This window comes from Notamacropus eugenii, chromosome 1 (assembly GCF_028372415.1).
Source record: "Notamacropus eugenii isolate mMacEug1 chromosome 1, mMacEug1.pri_v2, whole genome shotgun sequence".
Taxonomy (NCBI): Eukaryota; Metazoa; Chordata; class Mammalia; order Diprotodontia; family Macropodidae; genus Notamacropus; species Notamacropus eugenii.
Genome location: NC_092872.1, coordinates 474736993 through 474761904, shown reverse-complemented (window position 1 = coordinate 474761904; position 24912 = coordinate 474736993). Strand labels below are relative to the sequence as shown.

At 39.6% G+C, this 24912-nt stretch overlaps 2 protein-coding genes across 4 annotated transcripts in view; one reads left to right on the top strand and one right to left on the bottom strand.

The window, feature by feature from the left end:
* Positions 1-11001, top strand: part of PSME3IP1 (proteasome activator subunit 3 interacting protein 1) — a 41573-nt gene extending 30572 nt beyond the window's left edge. Inside the window, exons 5-7 of the mRNA XM_072632319.1 lie at positions 829-961; positions 2844-2908; positions 10229-11001. Coding sequence (XP_072488420.1) covers positions 829-961; positions 2844-2908; positions 10229-10446 — 416 coding nt within the window. The 3' untranslated portion in view covers positions 10447-11001. The remainder of the gene's footprint in view (positions 1-828; positions 962-2843; positions 2909-10228) is intronic.
* A 4285-nt stretch (positions 11002-15286) lies between these two features.
* The window catches only part of CPNE2 (copine 2), a 91931-nt gene continuing 82305 nt past the window's right edge, over positions 15287-24912 (bottom strand). For all 3 annotated transcript variants that reach the window (XM_072632315.1, XM_072632316.1, XM_072632317.1), the window contains 2 exons: positions 18693-18929; positions 15287-15913 (listed from right to left, as the gene is read on the bottom strand). In XM_072632315.1, coding sequence (XP_072488416.1) covers positions 15806-15913; positions 18693-18929 — 345 coding nt within the window. In that variant the 3' untranslated portion in view covers positions 15287-15805. The remainder of the gene's footprint in view (positions 15914-18692; positions 18930-24912) is intronic.

Here is a 24912-nt window from a genome sequence, read left to right as displayed (position 1 = left end):
TCACTCCTGATATTTTTGGGAAAGTTTTTAGCTTATCCCCATTACAAATAATGCTTGTTTAGGTAGATTTGTCTTATCATTTAAAGGAAAAATCCATTTATACCTTTGCTTTCTAATGTTTTTTCGTAAGAATGAATGTTGTATTTTGTCAAAAGCTTTTTATGAATCTATTGATATAATCATATGATGTTTGTTACTTTTGTTATTGATATAACCAATTATATTACGTTTTCCTTATATTAAACTATCCCTGCATTCCTGCTATAATTCCACTTGATCACCATGTATAATCTTTGTGATGTATTGTTGTCTCCTGGCTAGTTTGTTAGTTTTTATAAGATCATTTCAGCAATTCATCTAGTTGGCTCTTTTAGGAAAAAATCTTTTCTTCCCTGACTTAATAAGAAAAAACTATACTCTTCCCACAATTGTTCTATTGCTAAGACCCAGGATGTCAACCACTAAGCATAAAGTTAGTTGTGTCCTTGGGGATTATGGGGTAACTTTGGATTTGCTCACTGGTTAATAACTGAAATTTTGAGGTAGGATTTAGATTTTATGTAATTTTCCCCTCTGGTTCTTTTCTTTTAAACTAGTTGGAACAGTGAAATGAAAATGGTTTAGAATGAAAAAGGGAAAGGATTTTTTTTCTGTCTTGCTCTATCTGGACAGGTAGGGCACATCTGAGCATTTGAAACTCCTGTAGGATGAACTCTTTTACTTTGGTTCCTTCAGATACCTTTTTTTAAAGCAGGGGTCAGTGTTCTGAAATAGTCATCGGGTTTTTTGTTTTGTTTTGTTTGTTTGATCCTTAATCTCAAACTCACAGCACTCTTGCCAAAGTTGGAGTATCTTCAGATACTAAAAAAGAAGGGGAGAAGAAATTGTCTGTGAAGCCATTAGAAACCAAGAGCAAATTTTCTCAGGCAAAGCTGCTGGCAGGAGCTGTAAAGCACAAAAGGTGGGGGCCTCTTGTGTCATTTGTCCCCTCTGTCTCTTGTTCATTCCTCAGCCTTCATATTAGGGAGGCATTATGCTGGATCTGAGAGCACAATAGTTTGTGGGGTTGTATTCTTGATCTTTGGTCCTCTGACATCCTTATCCCACTAGACACCTGGCCTTTGAAAAAACAGTACTGCCTTCCATCCACTGGTTAATTGCCTTCCATCTACTGGTTTAGGCAAAGTAAAGATCCTTTTATATATATATATACTGTGTTACTCCTTCCTTTCAGAAACCTTGAGTGGTGGCACTAATGTGAATGAATCTCAGTTTATGTCAACCTGACTAATCAAAATGTTGATGAAGCATGATGATGCTAAGTTTTATGTTGTCTGTTTTATAAATTGGTGTTTGTTGCCATTTGATTACATGTTGGAAGGAAGTACATATTGAAGCTGCTTTACTCTCCAGGAAAAAAATCTAATATTCCCAGTAGCATTTTCAACATTTAAAAATGTTATAGTGGTTTTTTGAAGCTGATGTCAGTGAACATAAGGAGCACATCTGAAAAAGTACATCATCACTGTTGTGAATTGGGTTCTTTGTTCAGACTATCACATAAACACGGCCTGCCAGTCCAGTTTCGTTATTTAGTTCTGTACAAACTAACTGAATCTTTATTGCTTGTTTGTAGTTCTGATTTAAAAGGGAATTCATTTTTAAGTAAGCTTCCTTCACAACTGTTTTGTGGTCATGTAGAGTACTTTCTGTTGCTTTAGGTAATGGATTAATCTCTAGTTTTGACTCTGGGGCCCTTGGTTTGTTTACATTCTCATAAAGATGAGCTCCTAGAAGTAAGAGGAATGGTTTTCATTGAATGAATTATTTCAAATGTTTTGAGCTCCATGAAAAATTTTCAGAAGGGCTCATCTTACCTTTCGTTTGATGCAAAATTGAAAATGCCCCAGTGATATGCCAAAGAAATGATCTCTTTGCATGTTGATCCCTTCCCAGCAAGGATACTTCTTACAGCATGGATGCCCTTAATCTAGGAACTGGTCTGCTCATTGTTTACAGCAGTGTTGTCACACTCAGGAAAAACATAATCCTGAAGATTCCCGCAGATTGCATATTTATTGAGTCTTAAAATGTAATGTTATCTATGTTTGATTGTATTTATATTTATTTTGTTAAATATTTCCCAATTAATCTGGTTTGGGCCTATGCTCAGAAGTGTTGGAATGTTGTTCTGTAGGCCATGTTTTTGACACCTTTCGTTTACAGCTTTTTGTATGCTTTGACTTCACAGCAGATTGTGTGAGCAGTACACGAATTTTTGATAGTTGTGATGACAATAGAAATGCACATAGTTTTATGAAGAATGTGCTTCAGCACTCTTAACATATCACCACTCATCTTCAAAATTCAGAAATACAACTGTAGGAGTTCTTATGACCTTTCCTCAGAGGGTGTGAATGAGAGCATTTTCCAGTGAAGTGACCATCTAGTCAGTCTGTGGTTTTTGTAGAATTTGTCAGATACTGTTCATCTGTGAATAGTTGTTCAGTAGGTCCAGATAGTCTTGAAAGCCTGCTTTTAGGCATGATCATAATTTTCTCATTGATACCAGTTAAAAAACCAGGAATTTGGACAAGGTATAAAGGTATAAAATTGTAATAGTTCCCCAGCTAGCTACCTGTTAGTTTTTTGAAGAACCATTTTATTAATAATTATGTAATCCAGAGACTAATTGTGCCAAATAAACGATCCTTCCCTCCCCCACCCCCAGTTCTTTGAAGCTTCCCCCCAATCTCTCCTAATGATCAATAAAGCATTACTCTCCCAGGAACAGACAATCACTTACACTGGCATAACCCAAGTTCCCATTTTTCTTGTTACAGTTCAGAGGGCAGCAACAATGTGAAAAGGCTGAAACTTGACACTGAGCAAGATGATCAGAATCCAGGTGTGTAGCAGCATAAGTATCTTAACTTTCCTTACAGCATTTGTGTACTGTAGGGATATATTGGGATATATGCTATGGACTCATCGATAGTTATTTGCCTTATATGTTCTCTTTTTAAGAAATATTATGATGCTTATAAACAGACCTGTGTGATTTATTGAAGTGTTTTAGTAACTGTCCTACAAATAGACCATTAGAATAGAAAGATACCAGTTATGGTCTCCCAGTATGGTTATATAGCCTTAGTGCTGGTTTTATTTGCAAAGCATTTTTCTTTTTCCAATAAAAATGCCAAGAATTTTAGTTTCCACTTAGATATCCAAGTGCTTTTGAATGTTTGGTTTGGTCAGAATTTATAAATTAAAACTTCTGCCTTTAGCATAGTCCCCAGTCATTTTCTTTGGTAAAACTGTAACTTGGCCACCATTTATTTGATGAAAACTTTTTTAAATCACATGTGGTTAAGTCAGAAATTAGAAATTAGTAAATCATTTCATTCTCTACTTATGGCTCTACCCCAGCTCTCTGTAGGACTGAGGAACAGAGCTTAAATCATTGGAGTCATCCATAAACCCAAACAAGTCCTAGCTTTATTTCTTTGAGCGAGTTATAAAGGACTTCAGGGGTCACATAGTTGATCTAGATCATATCTAAATAATCCCTTTTGTAATATCCCCAATAAGCGGTCATCTAACTTTTGCTTAAAGATCTCCAGTGATATAGCTCATGCTACTTTTGGAAAGCTCTTTTACTGGTTTTTTTTTTCCTTTTATCAAGCCCCAAAATGATATAAAATACTTCAGAAATAATGAATCACCAAAGATGGGTCTCTTACTAGCCATCAGAGAAATATTTTGCCCATATCTGATATTGAGTGAAAATATGGCTATCACATAAAGTAGTATGTTGGGATTTCTGGTAAATAAATCAGCTGATTTAGTAAGGACCAGTACAACTGCAAAGCTGACAGTATTACTAAATAGCTCTCTCCCCTCACTGTTTCATTATGCAGCTCCATTAAATATGACTCATTTACTGATGGTGCTTGCAACTCAGTAGCATAGTGGGTAAAGCATTGGACTGGCCTTGGAGTCAGGAACACCTGGGTTCAAGTTTTCTCACTGACACATACTGACTGTATGACCATAGGAAAGTCACTTCCCCTCTCCTGCCAACACTGTGACTTACAAATGAGTTGCCAGTTTGTATCTGTGGAGGGAGTTTTCATGCTGGGAATTCCCTATACTGAAGAAATCATAGGTTCAGCCACATGCACATTCACAAATAGAAATAAAACCTTCATGGATTCTTTAAACCATCCTGGCTTAGCTATAGGCAGTGAGTCCATGATCCCAGCCTACCTCTGTTTCCCATTTCACAATTCTTGCCCAGGTTTAGCTATTGGCAATGACATCACACTAACAACAACTCTATAATTCTAGAATTCTGTAACAATATAGCATTCTACCCTGTGTGCTTTCCTTAAAACAACCCTGTGAATAAGAGAGCACAATTATTATCATTCTTGTTTGACAGAAGAGAGAACCAAGGCACCGAGAAGTTAAGTAACCTTCCCACCATCACCCAGCTGGTGTCACCTATGCCCAGTGTTGTGCTAATCTCATGCAGCCTCTGTCCACTGAGATAGACACGTTTGTGCATGCGTTGCTGGTATGGAGTCCCAAAGTCAGAGGACCAGGATTCACATCTCATTGTGACCTTGGGCAAGTTACTTAACCTTCTAAGTTTTCTCAGTTTCCTTACCTTTAAAATTAAGAGATTGGACTAGATGACTTCTTTTGCTCTACTCCCCTGGCTACCACCATGGTTCAGGCCATTGGCACCTCTTGCTTGAATTTTTGCAGTAGCCTTCTAATTGGTGTCCTTGCATCACATCTCTCCTCTCTTGAATCTATCTTAAACATAACTGCTGGATTCCTAAAGCACAGCGCTGGCCATGTTATTCCCCTGCCTACTATCTAGTGGTTCCCAACTGTCTCTAAAATCAAGTACAAACTTCTCTGTAAGAGTCCTTTACAGCTTAGCCTCAGCCTACATTTCCAGCTTTCTCTTGCTCCATTCATTCTGTGGTAGAGCCAAACTGGCCTTGTTATTCTTTCTGGGTCTTTGCACTGACTGTCCATATTATCTGGAATACCTGTACTTCTCTTGAATTTTCCTTCAAAACTCTGTTCTAGGGCCATCTTCTACCTGAAACCTTTCTTGATCCACCCAGCTCTTAGTGTCTTTCCCAATAATTTCTTTGTATGTATTTTGTGTATGTTTTGTATATACTAATATGTGTATGTGTTGTCTCCCTTGGAGGAGGAATGTAAAGTCCTTGTAGACAAGGGATAGTTTCTTTTTTGTCTTTGAATCTCCAATACCTAGAACAGTATTAGGAAACACTGAACATTTATTTAGCTGGTACTATCCTATCAGATGTGATATAGGGAAATGTGTATCTAATAATAAAGTCAGTTTTACAGTTGTATTGGCTCAACCACATCCCTTTTCCCATCCTTCAACTCTTCCTAACAGGGCCTGGGAAGGAAACATTCTGTTACCAACCCAGAGATCTTAAAACTTACTTAAGTTTTAATCACCGTTGTTTGGTTTCTGAGTCTCTTCTGAGACAAATCCTTCTAGCAAGACCTTGTCAGCATGAGCAGTAGATGGGACCCTACAACTGAAGGCAGGTGCTGCTTTTTTGCTACTGCTCCTTAGCTCAGTAGTCGAGCAAGTGAATGTAAAAGTTGGCTCCATCAACTCTCAAGTCACGCATCTATCTGAATCCCAAGAATGCACTCTTATTAGTAATTTTCAGTGTTAATTTGGCTTAACAATGAGTTCCTGCAAATGAGGGAAGCTGGCAAGAGGCACATCCAAATGTGCAAGATCAGAGGGCAGATTTCTTTCTCTTTGGACAATTAACCACCCTTTTTTTTTTTCCTTCTAGCAACCTTCTAGATAATTTAAGAAACTTAATTTCCTTTTTTTTTCAAAAGCTTTATTGATGTCATTTCATGGCTTTGCCACTTTAGTATATATGATAATATATTTTTCTGACTGGCTACTATTCATTTAACTCTGACTGTCCTTTCTATAGGAAACAAGGGTTTTTCCCTTTCATTTTACAAGTAGAATTTCAAAATTAGGTGGTTTAGTTGACAATATATCCAGAATCTTGTTGGTAGATTAACACATATGCCTGTCTTTGTCTGGAAAGTATTCCATGTAGGTGATTCCAGATATCTAAAGGTTGAAACACTTATTGTCAAATTCCTCTCCCCCCCTCCACTCACTGCCCCTTTTAAAAAGCATTTTAGATTGGAATCTTTCTGAAATGTTACATACTTCTATTTTTGGTTTTTTATAGTCAGCCTCTTTGGCATTTAGAGATCTTTATAACTTGTCACCTTCCTGCCTTTCAGACTTATTTCATGTTATTCCCCTCCATGAACTCTTTGGTCCAACAAACTGTCCTTCTTTCTGTGCCTTCTACGCACCTCACTCCATTTCCCATTTGTGTGCTTCTACTCTGGTAGTCTCCCATGCTTGGCATGTATTCCTGTCCTTAACCTCAATCTCTTAGAATCTGTAGGTTTATTCAAGACCTATTTCTCATACTATCTTCTGCTTTAGGAGTTCACCGGGTCTACCCCATCGCTTCTTTCCCTGATCCCCCACTTTTTATCTGTTTTGTATGTATTTTGCATATATCTATATTTGCGTATTCAGTTCTGCCCATTAGAATATAAGCTTCTTGGGGGCAAGGACTATGACATTTTTTGTCTTTGCATCCCTAAAGCCAGGCACATAGTAAAGCACTTAATGAATGCTTATTGATTAATTGAAAATTTGCTGAAGATAATTTAACTTTTTGTTGATGAGTCAGGGTTATCATATATATATATACATATATATATATGTATATATATATATGTACACACACACACACACATATATATATAATATGACTTTATATATATAATATAAAATTGATAAATTTATATATATATAAATTATAACCGTGACTTTATACATATATATATAATTGCAGCACTGTAACTCAGTGATTCACTTGTGTTAATGATGTGTGGAGCTGTTTGCACCTACACTGGATGACCTCAGACTGCTGAGCTTTTTGAGTTATGTTCATTTTTCTTAGTTTTTCTGTCTCTTCTCTCACTTTCAGCTGCCACTACTTACTCTAGGTATTCTGTATTTATCCCTCCTTTCAATCAGCCAGTTTGTTACTTCTGGTCAGCCATCAGCTAGAACCAAGCCTTAGTTTGTAAATATGTAATCTTGAGTGAGAGCCTGAAGTAAACGTATATGAACCTATCTCTCTCTATATATAAACTATATAGTGTACTTACTATAGCCCAAGGGTCAAATCTACTAGAATTGAGTTTTTTACATTTTAAAGTATAATAAAATAATTTTTGCATTGCATTTGAAAATGTGAAAACCTTGACACCTTAGTCAGCCTGGATTTAACTGTAGGGCTGTAATTTGCTGACTCCTGCCCTAGATGATAATATTTGTTGAAAAGTTTGGTGAGATAAATGATATCCAGATTGTCATTTAAATATGCCAACCCTTGGTTTGGTTTACAAACCACTCAGACTCCATCAAGGATATGTTCCTTTGTTTAGACTTTAGAACTGGAAGGGACCTCAGAGGTCACTGAGTCCAACAAATCATATATTTTACTGATGAAGAAACTACACCCCAGGGAAGTTAATTGACTTGCCCAGGCCACGTAGGTAGTAAGTGGTAGAGCCAGGATTTGAACCCAGGTCTTCTGAATCCAAATCCAGAGTTTGAGTTTGGGTCTTTCAATTAAAATGATGCTACCTCCAACATCCTATTTCCCTTTCAGTCTTTCAGTATAGATCATGGCTTTCCTTTCTTAGACAAGCAGTATAGCTTCTAGGATAATAGGAGGAAGGAGGGGGGAAGTCCCATGAATTCTAGTTTGGGCCATGTCAAGTCAAGTTAGTAGGCATTTATAAGCACTTTCTGTGTTCCAGGCACTGTACTGAAGAAAGGCAAAATGGTTCCTGCTCTCAAGGAATTCACAGTCTTAACAGGAGAGAAATGTTGCAAACAACTATATATCCAGAATAAATTAGAAATAACCTCAGGGACAAGACACTAACATCAAGGACAGAGAGATAAGGAGGGAGAGAATTCCAGACGTAGGACACAGCCAGGGGAAATGGAGTCATTAGATGGGGTGTCTTATATGCAGGACAGCAAAGAAACCTGAATCACTGGATTGTAGAGTATGTGTAGGGGAATAAGTATTTAAAATAAAAAAAAACCTGGAAAGGTAGGAGAGGGTCAGTCTGTGAAGGGCTTTAAAAGCCAAACAGAGGATTTTATATTTGGAATTTATTGAATAGGGGAATAGCATAGTCAATCCTGCTTTTTAGAAACATTAATTTGACAGCTGAATGGAGGATGGAGTGGGGAGAGAACTGAGACAAGGAGACCAACCAGAAGGTCATTGCAATAGTCCAGGTATGAAGTGATAAGGACTTGGAACTCATCACTAATGTGTCAGAGTCAGAGCAGAGAAGGGTCCTAAGGATTGAATATGGAGATAAGAGAGAGTTGTTTTCTGTTATGACCTTATGAATATAGTGTTGTCCTATAAATTAATAAGGAAGTTAGGAATAGAGCTTGGTTTGGGGGTGAGATAATGAGTTGAGTTTGAGGTGACTATGGAACATCCAATTTGAGGAGTCCAGTGAAGCAGATGGAAATGTGAGACTAGAGATCAAGAGAAAGGTTAGAACTAGATAAAGAGATCTAATAATCATTTCCATAGAGATTAGTTGGTGTAACTTGGATGAAGATGCAGCAAAGGATACTAAAAAGGGACCTGTCAGATCAGGTGGAAAGAAAATACAGAAAAAGCAGTGTAAGGAAAACCTACAGCAAAGAGAGTATCAAAGAGAAAAGGATAGTAAACAGTGTTAAAAGATTCCGGGAAGTCAAGAAGGATGAGGTTTGAGAAAAGGCCATTAGATTTGGTGACTAGGAGATGTGTCTGTAATATGCTAGCTGTCTTTGGAAAGTCATTTAATCTCTGCCTCATTTTCCTCAGTAAAAGAAAGTTAGTGCCATATCTCTCCTTATTGCCCAGTTCCTCCTTAGAGAAACTAAAAGCTTTTGTCCATCTATTAGGTAGTTTTTTTCAATTTAATGAGCATTCTTTTTCTCTCCTGTCTCACTGTCCACTGGAAAAAGAAAAACAAAATTCTTGCAAATAAAATGCATGGCCAGGCAAAACCAATTCCCATATTGGCCATGTCCAAAAATGTGTTTCATCCTGCATATTTAGACCATCACCTCTCTGTCAGGAGGTAGGCAACAAGCCTCATCACTGGTTTTCTGTAATTATGGATAGCCATTGCATTGATCAGAGTTCTTAAGGCTTTCAAAGTTTTTTTTTTTAAATAATATTGTTATAGGATAGATTGTTCTCCTAGTTCTGATAACTTCACTTTGCATCAATTCATATGAATCTTTCCAAGTCTTTCTGAAAACATCCCCTCCATCATTTCTTACAGGATAATAGTATTCTATTACATTCACGTACATTCATTATATGTCTCAATCAGTGAGTGCTTACCCCCTTAATTTCTAATCCTTTGCCACCATAATAAAGAGTATTACTTTAATGACTTTAGCCAGGAGAATATTTAAATGATAGCTACATACGTTCGTTAATATATTGAGCAGATTATTGTGTTGAGCATTTGCAATTCTTAGAATCGCATACAAAGTCACTTCATCTGGGAGCCCCAGTTTCTTCATCTGCAAAATGGAGTTGATAACACCCATGCCACATACCTCACTGGGTTGTTGTGACTGTTTTGTAAGCCTTAAAGTGCTGTGTCATATGGGAGTTGTTTATCATTAATAATAATGATGATAAACTGATAATATCCTCACAATAAGAAAAAAACTGCATCCCTAATCTGAGCTTCTCAGCTTCACCATTAATTTTTTTATAAGATTTGAGTAAAAATCTCTTCATCTTTATTTCACTTGATCTATTTTTTTTAAAGTTAGTTTAATGCAGTTAGCATTATGAAGCACCCTCCAGGTACTGTGGTATACGTTGGGAATATAGAAATAAGACAGAATATAATCATTGTCTCTGCCTACCTCAAAGAGGCATTAAATGAAGGTGGATGAGCTAAGGGGTATGAATTTTTTTCTTTACAAAAATGCTGTAACAAGTCGTAGAGCATCATCACTTAAAAAAATGAATAGTCCCTAATGCCTTTCTTTCCACAGACACTCCATCATGTGTGCCACTTGGAAGCGGTTCCTTGAGTGGTTCTACTATTCACTGCCCCTCTGCTGCTGTTTGCATTGGGATCCTTCCAGGCCTAGGGGCCTATTCTGGAAGCAGTGACTCTGAGTCCAGCTCAGACAGTGAAGGCACCATTAACTCTACTGGAAAGATTGTGTCGTCGGTTTTCCGCACCAACACTTTCCTCGAAGCTCCATAATTCCTTCTGCCCATGATCCCATTGCAGGAGGCTCCTCCCCCATGGGGTGGTCTGGACATTTCATTTTGCCCTTGGGCATTACCTTCCCTGAAAACCTCCTTTGCCTGCTTCCTGTGCACACAGCTACATCTTTAACCTAGTCTAAGAATATCCTAGAATCCTAGCTATGGGAGCTAGATGTTGTTTTTGTTTTCCACTCTTGGTACAGGAGACTGTACCTGTTGTGCTGTCTTTTCACTCTATTCAACTGGGTAAGGAGCAGGGCAAGTGAGAAACCTGCTGAAAGCATCTCCTTGAACAGAAGACATCTGCTGGTTTGCAGAGGGTTTGTTTTTTTTTTCTCCCTCCCCAGCAGAACTATGGCAAAGACAGTTATTGAACAGCTATTGTTTGAATATTCTGTTAGGGCCAATTTTTCAGCATTTTGCCGTAAAAATTTTGTTACACTGCATTTTGGAGTGTTCAGAGGAAGAGAACTGATCCAGGTGATGAAATGGAGCACTCTCCTGATACTAACCAATTCCTGATGTCATGTAAATAAAGATTCTAAATTCATATATGTAGTGGGTGGCTCTTATCACTCATTTATTGTTCATTCTCAAGCTCTTCCTTATACTTGGCTATTCCTTCTATCCCCCCCTCTTCTACCCTCCCAAACCTCAAACAAAGCGCCCAATTGATCAATGAGATCAGTGCCATTTCTTATGAAGGCTGTTGTCTAAAAGTAGATCAGAGTTGAGGTATGCTTGAATCTTTTTGCCTAGCACAGTAATAGAAAGGGTTTAGTGGAAATATAGAACTTTTTTCTTCTAATAAACAGCTATGTCTGTGGTAAGCATTGGGATTGATTGATAAAACTTCATTTGTACCCATTAATAAAAGCTGCCTATAGACCTGTTGAAAAAGTAGCTTATTTGAAGAAGCTCATAGAATCCAACAAACCCTAAAAGGCTAAACACAAGTGAATACTCATGCTTAAAGTGTCTGAACAAGTGGTATATGACTCAATTGAAGCTGTTCCCTTGATGTGAGATATAGTTTTGGCTTTCAACTATTGAAGATATTTTTAGGGTATATACTCTAACCTTTCCTGTACTGATGCCTAGTATGTCACTCTACATCAGCCTCTGATGCTTTCCTCCCTTCCCTATCAGAAAATCTCAGGGGCTGCAGTGTATCACTACTTTGGTTATAGAAGCTGGGAGGGTGGAGGGGTAGGCAGTGTTAAGAAATCTGAACCATTGTTTTAGTTTCTGTGTCAATTATTTGTCTTTTAGGTGTCAGACTGAGACACACATTCACACTCCTGTAATATACTGACATTTCAGTGTTGACAGGTTAAGAAGTAATCCAGTTCTTATTTGGTTAGTGGGACTCCCTCAACCAATTTTTCCCCTCTCCATACAATGGCTCTTTGATTTCCATTGGCAGATGGCAACTCGTCTTCATCGATAAGTTGGCTTCTTGTGAATTCCTTCTCTTTCCTTCTACAGAGCAGCAGTGTGCTAGTTGTACCGTGGCTGTCAGCGCAGGCAGGGCTGCCCTGTCTAACAAACAGCTGTTTAGGTAAGACGGTGTGTAGGCACCTCCTGCTTTGTTTGTTTCAGTGTTCTTGTGGTAGCGCTGTCATGATTACGCCTTGGAACTGTCACAAGCCACGTTAGAGATGAGTGCTAGTTTAGCCTTTTAAGATGTCTTGCCATTCCTAGGTTCTGTTTTTGGTATTAGAAGGAGCTTAGAGGTGAATGCAGTTACCACAACAAAAATACATACGTTAATTTGAACGTATGTGCAGTAAGCATTTGGATGAACAGAATCTTCTGTATTATTTAACTATCTTTGTTGAAGGAAACAACTATAGAGAGTAGCACTTCCTGCTGTTTTTGTTCTTACTATATCAAGAGATTATATAACTGTGACTTATATTTTATATTTTTCCCTTCTACCCACTAAACATATCCCTCGGCCTTGGACCAGAGCACCATATTTGTATTAACAACTAATAGCAAAGTGAAGGTCTGATGATTGGCTAATAGCTTAAGCAACCTCGACAAGTGTGTGGTTTATCTTGTGGCTTTGATTCTAAGATGAATGGGGGTAGGGGTGGGGAGGGCAAAGGGGAAGCCTTTTGAATCTAATGATTATTTTTATAAAACAATCAGCAAATACAGTTCATGTTCAAGTGCAATTCAGCTGGTTAATTAGAGATGAAAAGCCTGGTTAAGAAATTTAAAACACCTGTTTCTCTCAGACTTGTCTCCTGAAGAACTTTAGTGTGAGGCTCACATCCTTGTGGGAAAGAAGTAGCACAGAGAGATTGTTAATCCCACCACTGCCATTACATGTAAAAAAATGAGTAACTTGGAGCAGGGAGTTTTACCTTAACCCCCACTCCTCAAAGATTGAGCTTAACAGGGTAAATTAAATACTCATTTCAGAGGCTGAACAAATTCTCAGATCAGCCATCATACTAGTCTGTGGGTCTTTTCTAGTAGGAAGCCATCATAGCTTTATGTTCAACTAGACATTAAAGAATTGCCATTAGAAGATGGCAAAGGGCAAAATCGACCAGTTTATTCTATTTCCTTGTCTTTTGAGCTGAATGTTAGTTTGGGACACACAGTTCTTTGGCTTCAGTGTTGTAGCTGTGGGTATGTGGCTCAGCTGTTGCCTTAAACCCCTCTGAAAAAAACAAAAATGAAAGCTTGTTGGCTGTGCACAGTCATTTGGACTTGGGTGTTTCTTAATTTCCTTATGTACCCAGCCCACTTAGTTGTGAGAGCAGCATGGAATTGGAACTGTGCTTGGTAGGAGGCAAGTCCTACTGCCTGGAGTCACAAGTTACATACAATAAGCTAGCTGCACATTCATGCTGTGGCAGCACTGGCCAAAGCTGGTGCTTTGCTGCTTGCTTACCTGTGTAGCAAAAGTCTAGGGGCAAGGATTGGGAGTGTTGGAGTTACAATAACAGGTAGAATCTAAAGGTCCCATTAATTGCCTGTCAGCTTGAAAGGAGTCTGACAAAGAAGTGAAGTGAGATTTTCTCCCAAACTCCCACCTTTCACTAAAGCATCTTTCACTGAAGTCTGAATTTTTCCCACTAAAGAATCCCAGAATTCCAGAATTGGAAGAGACTTTAGAGATGTTCTAGTCCAATCACGACTGATATGTAAGTCTCTGTAGCATTCACTTATAGAGAAGAGAATGTTGGTATAGTGGAATGAGGGCCAGGAGAGGAGTCAGGAGACACTTGGGTTCATATTCTGCCCCTTTGTTTTTTCCTTCACTGACTTTATATATTAAATATTTGACCGTATGAAAGTGCACATAGTTCACAACTCCAGAAAGTCATTGCAGTACAGATAGTTTATTTACAAGAATGATCCCTCTATCCGTGTGATCACTAGAAACTCTCTTCACTCCTCTCAGCCTCAGTTTCCTTATGAGTAACATGAACATGATCTATATTAGGCATACCCTAGAGGGGTTGATGTGAAAGAGATTCAAACGTGTCTATGGAAGTGTCTGCCAACCACTTGGTAAGTTTTAAGATGCTCTACAAATGTCAACTAGTTTTAAAAATTCAGCAATTATTGATGAATGGTTTCTGATGAAGAGTGCTGTGTCCTTGGTACATATCTGAAGAGTGACTGCCAGTATAGTTTATAATATACAGAACCTCCAAAAGGGGAATTCACTACTTCATGAAACTCCATAATTTGAAAGTACTTCCTTATATGAAGGTAAAATTTTCTTTCCTATAGAATTTTCCCTATTGCTCCTAATTTTGTCCTGTGTAAAATATAATCACAGACCCTTGAAATGTATACCAGGTCTCACAGCCTCTAACCCTCGTCAGAAAGCACTGGTTGTAAAAAAGTATCTTTATTTATAGCATCAAAGAAGTCTTGTCATATCTTCTAGTTCATCTTCCATGTTGTCCATAAGCAATAAAATGGCTAACTTACAGCTGTGAATACAGACTTCCCAGCTGTCCTGGATGGTGTATTTTAGGGCTATGGTTTGGCCCCCTGAATTATTTGGAGCTTTACTGGGCTCTGCCAGGCTTCAATGGCCATAAATAGGAAGTACCAGCTACAGGAAACACCTGCAATGAGAAAGTTATGATGTATTTTCTGGGTCAGGTCATTTTCCTAAAGAGCTACCCCCTAGTAGTTTGCATAATCAGTAAGTAGATGGTAAACAACCTGTTAATGCACGTACTTCCATTAACAAGCTTAAGAGAAGTTTGACCATCAAACAAATAGCCCAGTTCTAGATTTGAGTTCCACCTCTGCGACTGTCCTGCCCACTTGCTGCCCTTCCACAGGGGCACCTCCTCCTCAGCAGGACAACCCCTTGTTATCTCTTCTAAGTACTTTGAATGCTCAAGAGACACCATGTAGTAGGTGGTGACTTTCCAGGGAGAAAATCAGCACTAGCCCTGAAAAAGAGTTATGGAAGCAAAAGGTTTGTTTTGTAAGATGGAGAAGCTATACACGCTAGGGTGGATATGGCATTCTTCAGATTGATCAGCAGGCTGCCAGACCCTTGTCCCCCAGAGCCAGCCTCAGAATGACGGAGGCACTTGCAGGTAGGAGCTTGTATGGTTCTTTTACTGATCTTGGCAGGTGAGTGTTGAAATGACTGTCCTAGAGCTAGCTGAGTGTGGTCCATTTCCTAGTCTGAGCCATTTGGGGATGTTCCTCAAACAGAAATTATGACAGACCCTGTACAAACCAGAATGAGGAGGTTTAGGCTAGGGCCTATATACAGCAAAACAAATTACACTGGAACTTTGGCTTCTCAGATATTTAACCCCCAGGTCCAAGGAAAGCAGTTTTCATGGGAATGTCCAAGTTTCTTTATTAACCTGCATATAACAAATAGAACATGTACACAGTATAAAAATGAACAGAGCATGAGAGGTACAGGCTTAACACAAATACATAATGGATACACATTTTTTTTAAATCAGGTATAGCTAGTTGTTTGGAAAAAAACAGTTCTGATTGTAAAAATGTATTCTTTTATAATTATTCCACCAAAATTATACAAAGTACATTCAATACTTGAAAATGATGGTAGGGAGCAGAAAGGAGTGGCCTAGTGTGGCCTGGTAGTATTATCAGGGTTGGCAAATTTGACAAAGGAAACCCAGCTGTGTTTTGGGAGAGAGCAGAAGAATGTCCAGTTGTAAAAAAAAATAAAAAGGCCAATTTGTTTTTAAAAACAAAACAAAACAAAAACAAAAACCAGCAGTGAGGAAGCCTGGTGCACGTGCACTTTCCTTGGGGACTGTGATGAGGTTTGGCTGACATGCTGATGCCGGTCTGAGGGGAAAGGAGGCTGCCGGAGGCTACGCAGGCTCACAGCTGCTAGGCAGCAGGTTTTTATGTTTGAAATACTGCACCACTTGCTGGGGTAGCTCTGCCAGCACAGCTTTAGCCAAGGTTTCTTTCGGTGCCTAGGGGACAAAGAAAAGGCAGGATTAGTGACTTCTTGGGTGTGTTGTTTTATAACACAGGAGTGTCATGAAATGATGATGCAATATACGCAAGGACGGTAACAATGCAAATAGAAAGGACAACAGAAAACAAATCTAAATGCTGCACAATCATAACCAGGTATAGCCCTAAAGAATAAATATGAGAATGTTCCTCCTTGCATTGTAGAAGTGGGGGACTATGGGTGCAGAAATCTACCTACATGTAAGGCTTGGTTGATATGTGGATTGGTTTTGCTGAATTGTTTTTTTCCTCTCTGTTATAAAGATGACTGACTGAGAAGGGAGATATGGGGAAGGGTATATTGGAAAATAAAGATGATGTAAAAACTAAAGATATCAATAAAAATGAAACAAAATAATGTTTACTTCTTGCCTGTACTCATTCCTTTCCTTCCCACCTCTGGCATCTTGGAAGAATCCTGCTGGTCTCCTACCACCCTCTCCTCCCTGACCACTCTAAGACTCCTAAGGAGAACCCCCAGCCATTGGGCACAACAAAAGACAAGAGGACCTGGGAGGAAGGAAGGGAAAGGTCTATACTTTGGCAAGTAAGTTTTCTAAGAGAGCTAAAGAAAGAGAAGGAAAGCCTGGCTTAGTGCTCAGTCTCTCACAGAAGGCCATCTCTAGATAAACACTTATAAGTATAAGTGAATTCCCAATGGACTCTTGGGGCAAAATGCCTTCCACATCCAGAGAAAGAACTATGGAATTGGATCGCAGGATGAAGCAGACCATTTTCTCTTGTGTTATGTTTTGTTTTGTTTTATGGTTTCCTCCATTCATTTTAATTATTCTATGCAACATGACTAAGGTGAAAATGTATTTAATAGTAATGTATGTGTAGAACTTATATAATATAAAATTGCAGCCATCTCAGGGAGGGAGTGGGGAGGGAGTGGGGAAGGAGGGAAAAAATCTAAAGATATATGAAAGTGATTGTAGAAAACTAAAAACAAAATGATTTAAAATTTTAAAAAAGTATAAGTGAGCTAAAACAATACAAGCATTCAAGGTTAGTTCACTGAATGGGAGGTTGAAAGGAGCAGCAGGTTCACTTCTGAGCTTCCTCCTTGGGTCTCTGGTCTGCAGAGTACCTTGCTGTGGGAAATAGACCTCTGCCACAGCTATAGGCAGGGGCCTAGACACAAACCTCATCTCGGTGGGAGATCCCACTTCATGTTCGACAGGGATCCTAAGGTCATCTACCACTATCACATATATGAGTGTCACCTGAAAACCCAGTGTTAGGGTGACAAAAGGCACTGGTCTTCTCAGAGCAAAGTAAAAAGCCATCATTATCTTAGAGGAGTCTTGAAGGTCAGCACCCAAGTATGGAACTATATCTAATCTGTCTCTTAGATCTACAGTATCCTCAGCTCTTCAGTCACCTTTTTGACCTTGACGACTGGCCATTACTATACTATTCCATACACCTTTTTATTGGGCCCTATCACACTATTCTCTATTACGTACTTTACAGCACAGTACACCATGGATTGCTTGTGTCCATACCTTTGCTCGTGCTGTTCTCCACACAGGGAGTGCTTTCTCTCTTCCCTCATGCCTATCCAGATTCCATCTATCCTTCAAGGCCCATCTCCAGGCAATCTTCAGACCACATTGATCAATTCCTTTTTCTAACTCCTTTTGTACTTATTGTTTAGACCACACAATTAACACTTCATAATTTATCAGTCATTAATGCTCTCCCGCTTCTCTTCAAACCATCATGTATATACTTATCCTTTCCTTATCCATTTTCCTTTCCCCAGGAAAATGCCTACTTCTTGAGGAGCGGGACTTTTCCATTTTCTCTTTGCATCCTCTGAGCATAACATAGTACCCTGCACAGTCAGTGCTTAAAAATACTTGTGTTGTTATATGTATTATCTAATTGTTTCACAAGGTTATACTTTAGTTCCTACAGCTGAAACTAAGCTGTCTAATATTTCTTTTTATCAACCAAGGCCTCCTAAGCACAGGGCGAGATACACAGTAATACCACAATGCTGCCTGTGTAAAAAAAATTATGTGCCTTGGGCACCTAAATTACCCTGCCCCTCTTGGCCTCAGTTTTCTCATGTATAAATTGAGGGAGTTGGACTAGATAGTCTAAGGTTCTGTTTTAGTTCTGCAGTCAATGATTCTATGACTGACAGAGTAATCAATAAGATCATTATTTCCTAAAGGTCAAAGAGTCCTGGGTTCTAGCCCCAGCTTAGTCAACGATTAGCTGAATGATTTGAATCAAGTCTCTCTGCTTCTGTGAGGCCATGTTTCCTCATCTATATAATGAGGTTAGTTTATGGACTCTTAAGTTTTAGGACTGTTCCAGGGGTAACATTCTGTAACTGGACCAAATAGAATCATGGAACTTCAGAGCAAGAAGGGAGTCTAGTAATAGTCTAGTAATGACGATAGTTAAAATTACATATACTTTAAGGCTTATAAAGCAATTCACATATATTATCTCATTTGATCCTCATAATCCTGCGAGTTAGGTGATATACTATTTTCCAGATGAAGAACCTTGGCCTGAGCAGTTAAGTAACTTGCTCAGGGTCACATACCTAGTAATTATTTGAGAAGGGATTTGAACCCAGCTCATCCTGGCTTTACACCTACTGCTCTGTTTTATAGACAGTTCAGTGTTGATGTCTGAATCTTATTTTCTATACACGTATTTTTTGCCTTGGCGCCCCTCTTCCTTCCCAGATTCCCCTCACCCAAGGCTCACATTGCGGAATTCCCGAAAGGGCACAAACTGCACAATGTCTCGGGCTGCCTCCTCGCCAGTGTGGGAACGCAGAGCACGAGTATCACCATCCAAGAACTCCATGGCAGCAAAGTCAGCATTGCCCACACCCACAATGATGATGGACATGGGCAGCTTGGAAGCCTGTACCACTGCATGACGGGTCTCGTCCATATCGCTGATAACTCCATCGGTGATGATGAGGAGGATGAAATATTGCTGCAAGGAAGATGGGTAGAGGAATGAGGTGACAGTTCATTGTTCCCAGATCCTTATCCCTTCTTCCTACTCAAAATCTGGAGGTAGTGGCATTTTCATGGCTTCTGCAGTTGCTGAGAAATATGATCCAATTCCTCCCACAGCCAAACTCATTGCCACCTCTTGCTTTTGTTCACTGCAGGTAGGATAACTGTACATCACCCAAGCTGGAATACCCTTTTTTCTTTTCTATTGAGCTAAGTGCTACTTATCACTCAAAGTCTACTTTCTGACTATTCTAGAGCATACAGTTCTTTTTTATTATTTTCCACAGCACCTATACCCTGAGCCCCACGGTTTATCACTAATTTTTGTCCATTTAAAATGTTACAATGCTTATCTTTCAAAGCTCAGATGATATCTCCTCCATGAAGCCTTGGCTGATCCCTCCAGTTGTTAGTATTTTCCTAGCAATCAAGCATTTATTAAACATATACCATGTGCCAGGCACCAGGGACGCAGAGGCAGAAGTGAGCCAAGCCCTGCCATCGAGGAGCTTACATTCTATTTGGGAAAATAAAATGTGTGTGTGGAGGGCAGTTAATTTGGGAGTGGGAAAAATTACTGGTAATTGAGAGAACAAGAAGAAGAAGGTGACACTTGAGCTGAGTCTTTAAGGGGAAACTAAAGTAAAGGGGTTTCAAGAAGCTTGGAGTTGGGAGAGGCAGCGTTGTATGAGGAACCTTAAAAGGCTGTTGGCTGGGCTGTCAAGTACAACAAGGGGAGCAGTATATAAGAGTGAAAAGGTAAGAAGAGGGTAAGTTGTGAAGAGCTTTGGATGCTAGAGGAGTTTGATCTAAAGGATGATAGGGAACCACTGGAGTTTACTGATACAGCCAAGCCTGCACTTTAGGAAAATCTTTTTGGCGGCTGGATGGAGAATGAACTGGAGTGGGGAGACACTCAAGGCAGGGAGATCAGTGAATAAGCTCTTGTTTATTCACCTCTTCCAGGGGAGAAACAAAGAGAGCCTAAATAGTGTGATGGACTGTGAGTGAAGGCAAGAAAATGAATAGGAGAGATGGTGTGAAGGTAGAAATGATAAGATTTGGTAACTGATTGATGCCCTCAACAGAAATAGAGAAGAGGGATGGATTTAGAGGAAAGGCGAGTTCTGTTTTGGACAATGCTGGACTAGATGCCTATGAGACATCTAGTTGGAAATATCTAATGGAGAGTTCATAATAACAGGACTGGAGCTTAGGAGAGAGATTAGGACTTGATATAGATGTGGGACTAATCCGCATAGAGATATTTGAACTCATGGGAACTGATGAGTTCATCAAAGAGAAATATGTAGAGAGGAAAAGAGGGCCCAGTATAGAGAGCCTTAGGGGTGAGATATGAATGATGATCCATGAAATGGGATTGAGAAGGAACAGAAAAAGAGATAAAAGATGAACTAGAGTGGAGCAGTGTCACAAAAACCCAGAAAAGATTGTGTGGTCAGCATCAAATGCTGCAGAGAGGAAAGCAAGAATGAGACCAAGAAAAGGCCTATGCTAAGAGGCAAAAGACAGTCACTGCCCTAAAGGAGCTCACAATCTGTTGGGGAGATAACTTGTAAACAGATCTATACCAACAAGCTATCCTCAAGATAATAAGAAATAATCAACAGAAGGAAAGCACTAGAATTGAGAGGTTGGGAAAGGCTTCCCACAGAAGATGAAATTTTACTTGGGTCTTAAAGGAGGACGACATGAGAAAGGAATGTTCTAGACATGGGGGACAGCCAGAGAAGCTACTAAGAGATGAAGTGTCTTGTTTGTGTTTGTGTCACTGGATCAAGCAGTATGTAGGAAGGAGGCTAGATTATGAAGGTTTTTCAACACCAAACAGGATTTTGTATTTGATCCTGGAGGCAAAAGGGAGCCATTAGAGTTTACTGAGTAGCAGAGTGACTACTTGCTCTGCAACTTCAATTTAGGAAAATCATTTTGGTGTCTGATGCATCGAACTGGAATTTGAGGCAGGCAGACCCTCTAGCAGGTTATTGCAATAGTCGAGGAAGGAGTAATGAGGACCTACACCAGAGTGATGGCAGTGTCAGAAGAGAGAAAGAGGCATATTGGAGAAATGTAATCAGCTGGCCTAAAAATGTACATGTTGGGGGGATATTGAATATAATGTCTACCTACCTGTCCACCACAAGACTTGAGTCAGACAACTTAGGGGTTCCATTTTCCTTCTACTTGGTTTCAATGTAGACTGTGCCCTTACTCTGACATTCTCTAGCTCCAAGACCCCAGAAGAAAATACAGCAAGTCAAACCAAGAACTGTTTTATTTGGAAAGACGAAGGTGTAAGATAAGTGCAGCAAGGAGGACTTAGGTTGGACAAGAAAATATTTGTGGCTAGCAAGGGCTTGATGCAATTTATCCATAAGCAGCCTGGGGGAGCCCTTTTTTCCTTAGAGAACAGGGCACACACAGTTTTTATTGAGAATAGGTTAGGTATAATCCTGCCAGGAGGCGGACCATTTGTTTTCTTGGACTTATCCAAAATTCTGTTCTCTAAATCCCAAATAGATAGGGGTGAATTCTGGGACAGGAAGCATCAGGTTTATCTCAGCTTTGACTAAGTTGGGCAACTCCTCCTCTTCTTTGGTGTTCATCTTCCTTCCTTAATTTTTAAGACACTCAGTTTCTACATCTGTAAAATGAAGCTGAATGAGGTGACCTCTAATTAGGCTTCTTCTAGTTATAAATCTATGAAACTCGGTAAAATGAGGTCAGGAGTCCCCTGCCAGACTGAAAACTGATTCTAAGCTTTTCCTCAACAGCCCACTTTTCTCCATATTCCCAGGAATGGATGCGAACCCCCAAACCAGATCCACCAGGGGCACCAGGGCTGTGGCCTGTTCCATCCTGCTTCCCTTTCAAGGCTCATCTTTTCTCATGCGGATTTCTCTTTCAAGGAAGGCCCTTGAAGCAGCTGCAGCCTGACTTTGTGATGGTTAAGACCTGTTGCTATGGAGAAGGTACCCATAATTCCTGCTGCCCCCAGCCTCAGAAAAGGACTGAATGGAGTAGTTCCCTCTCTCAGCTCCTTCCTGAGCCCAAACTGCTACTTCTTTGCCATTTTCTCTTCAAATCTGAATGATGTCTCATTTATACTGCATTATGCAAAACACTTCACTATATGTAGGGTCTCATTTGATTCTTACGAGGTAGGTAGCACACCTATAAATTATTATTCCTACTTTTAGCTAGGGTTTTAAGGGGAAATGACTTGCCCAAGTTTACACAGCTAATTGAGGGGAAGAGCCAGGACTTGAGTCCTGTGATCTTTCCGCTGTCCCATGCTGCTTCTACTTCCAGGACATCTGTAATAGGCAAGGCTGGATCTGAAAGGAGAAGAGACTGACCTAGGCCTGGTTTCCCCATCGATAAAATGGGGGGTTGGGCTAAATGACCCCCAAGGTTCCAGCCTAGATTTCCCTAAAACAAACAAACAAACCTTTCCAGTTACCCCTTCTAAGTCCTTTTTTCTCAGGACTCTTTATCTTTAAAAAGCTAATTCACATTTGCCTGCCACAGGATGATAAAGTTTTAGGCAAAGAAAGTAGCTTCTTTAAGGAGCTGCTCAGCAAGGACAAGGAGGACCATTTTCACTGTCCTGAGAACGAGTGAGAACTTGGGCCGCAGGACTGTGGATGTAGAGCTAGAACGAGCTTCCGGAGGATCATGGAATCTGGGGTGATCTGCCCAAAGCCAAACAAGGAGAAGGGTCTGGACTTGAACCCAGGTCTTCTGATTCTACAGTCATTGCTTTTTCCATTACACCATGATGATTTTCAGCTCCAGGAAGCTAGGCCACCACCAACGACTGGTGGTCCTTCCCAGGCAAAGAGATCTCAAAAATTCAACCAATCCTGATACATTTAGAATGGTCAAACTAAGACTCTTGCTACTGATGTCAGGACTGTCACCAGTTCGCTTCATTAACTCCTGTTCAATAAACATCTATTAAGCACATATGTGTAAAACATTTTACTAGGTGCAGTACAGTTTGAATAAGATGTAGTCTCTATCTTCAAGGATTCTTACAAGTCTAGTAGAGTCTAGTCTCAGGGGTAGGGCTGGAACTTCTCAAAAGTTTTTGGCTTTAGAGTTGTACATTAAAGGATATGTACATACAAACAGTACAGATTTTATATGTATATAATTGTGATATTTTTAGGGCAAAGGGCAAAATCATTGTCATGCAAGTCACTGAGTCAGAGGGTTCTACTCTCAAAAATTATGCCACATCCTTCCTTGCTGCTATCAGTAAGATATTTACATATGGAAAGTGACATGAAATCACAACTGCTGTTAAATGTTGCTTAATTGTTTTCAGGAAACACACTTTGGGGGTTGGGAAGTCTCTTGTGTCATTTTTTTAATGGAGAGGAATTTCATAAAGAGGTATTATAGAAAACCAGACAAACTAAAGCACAGAGGTGGGAGAGCACAAGGCATGTTTGGGAGGACAGAAAGTAGGCCAGCTCAGCCAACTTGTAATTACCAGCGCTGGTGGAAGGGAACAGAAATTTCAAAACATTAGAGAGTCCAAAATAGGGTGGGTAATTTAAGCAGTAGATAATCTGAAAATCATTCATGTTTGTGTATTTGTATGTAATATACACAAACACACAATTTTTTAACTTCTGGACATTTAGTTTAGATTTTAAATAGCTCTACAGAATTTCAGAGCTGGGAGAGACCATCAGATTCATCTTATTTTTCAGAGGAGGAAATTAAGAACTTAAAGCATGAAGTGACTTTCTTAAGTTCAACAAATTAGTGGCACAGCTAGGACTCAAACTCAGATCTGACTTTTAGTACTTTGTTCCTTCCATTCTACCACACTTCACTTGGATCCCTTTCCCTATAAACATATTAGCCTATACTTTGTTTATCAGTTGTTTTCAGTCATGTCCAACTCTCTGTGACTCCATTTGGGTTTTCTTGGAGTGATTTGCCTTTTTTTTCCTCCAGCTCATTTTACAGAGGAGAAACCAAGGCAAACAGAGTTAAATGACTTGCCCAGGGTCACACAGCAAGTAACTCTCAGAGGCTGGATTTGAACCCAGAAGCTGAGTCTTCCTGATGAATTCTATCTACTGGGCCACCCGGTGGCCTCTTAGCTGATGGCAGAGGAGCCTAAAGTGGTGCTGAATGGAGGTTGGCTAAGGATTTATTAGTGGCTATGTATTACCCACATGTGGATAATTGAGGCAAATCAAGGAAAACACCCCACGCTGGAGAAAACCAGAAACAGCCTGCCTTTCGAGGAAGCATAGTCAAGTTGAATGTGGAGTCAGGAGAGACTTGGGTTTGAGTCCTGTCTGTCATGTTCATTAGCTGTGTGGCTATGGGCAAGTCATTTTACCTTAAGAGACAGCTAGCCAGTGGGTAGAGCACTGGACTTGGAGTCAGGAAAGCCCGAGTTCAAATCCAGCCTCAGAAGCTTATTAATTGTGTGACTCTGAGCAAGTCACTTAACCTCTGACTCAGTTTCCTCATCTCTAAAATGGGAATAATAAAAGCATCTACCTTTCATGAGGATCATGAGATAATATTTATAAAGCACTATGCAACCCTTAAAGGGCTATCTAAATACTAGCTATTATTATTATTCACCCCTCTGAACATCAGTTTCCTCATTTATGAAATAGGGATAATAATGATTGTACTACTTCATAGGGCTGTTGTTTAAAATATATGTAAAGTGCTAATAAATGAGTTATGATGATCTTTAGGTGACTTATGTGCCAGGCACTATGAAAGATCCAGAGATATAAAGATAAAAGAAAAGAGAGAGGTAACAATATGCACCCAAATAGGTCCATATGAATACATTCAAGGCAATGAGTAGGGGAAGGACACTAGCAGCTGGGAGAGATAAGGCTAGGCTTCTGACAAAAATGGTAATACTTGAGCAGAGTTTTGAAGGAAAC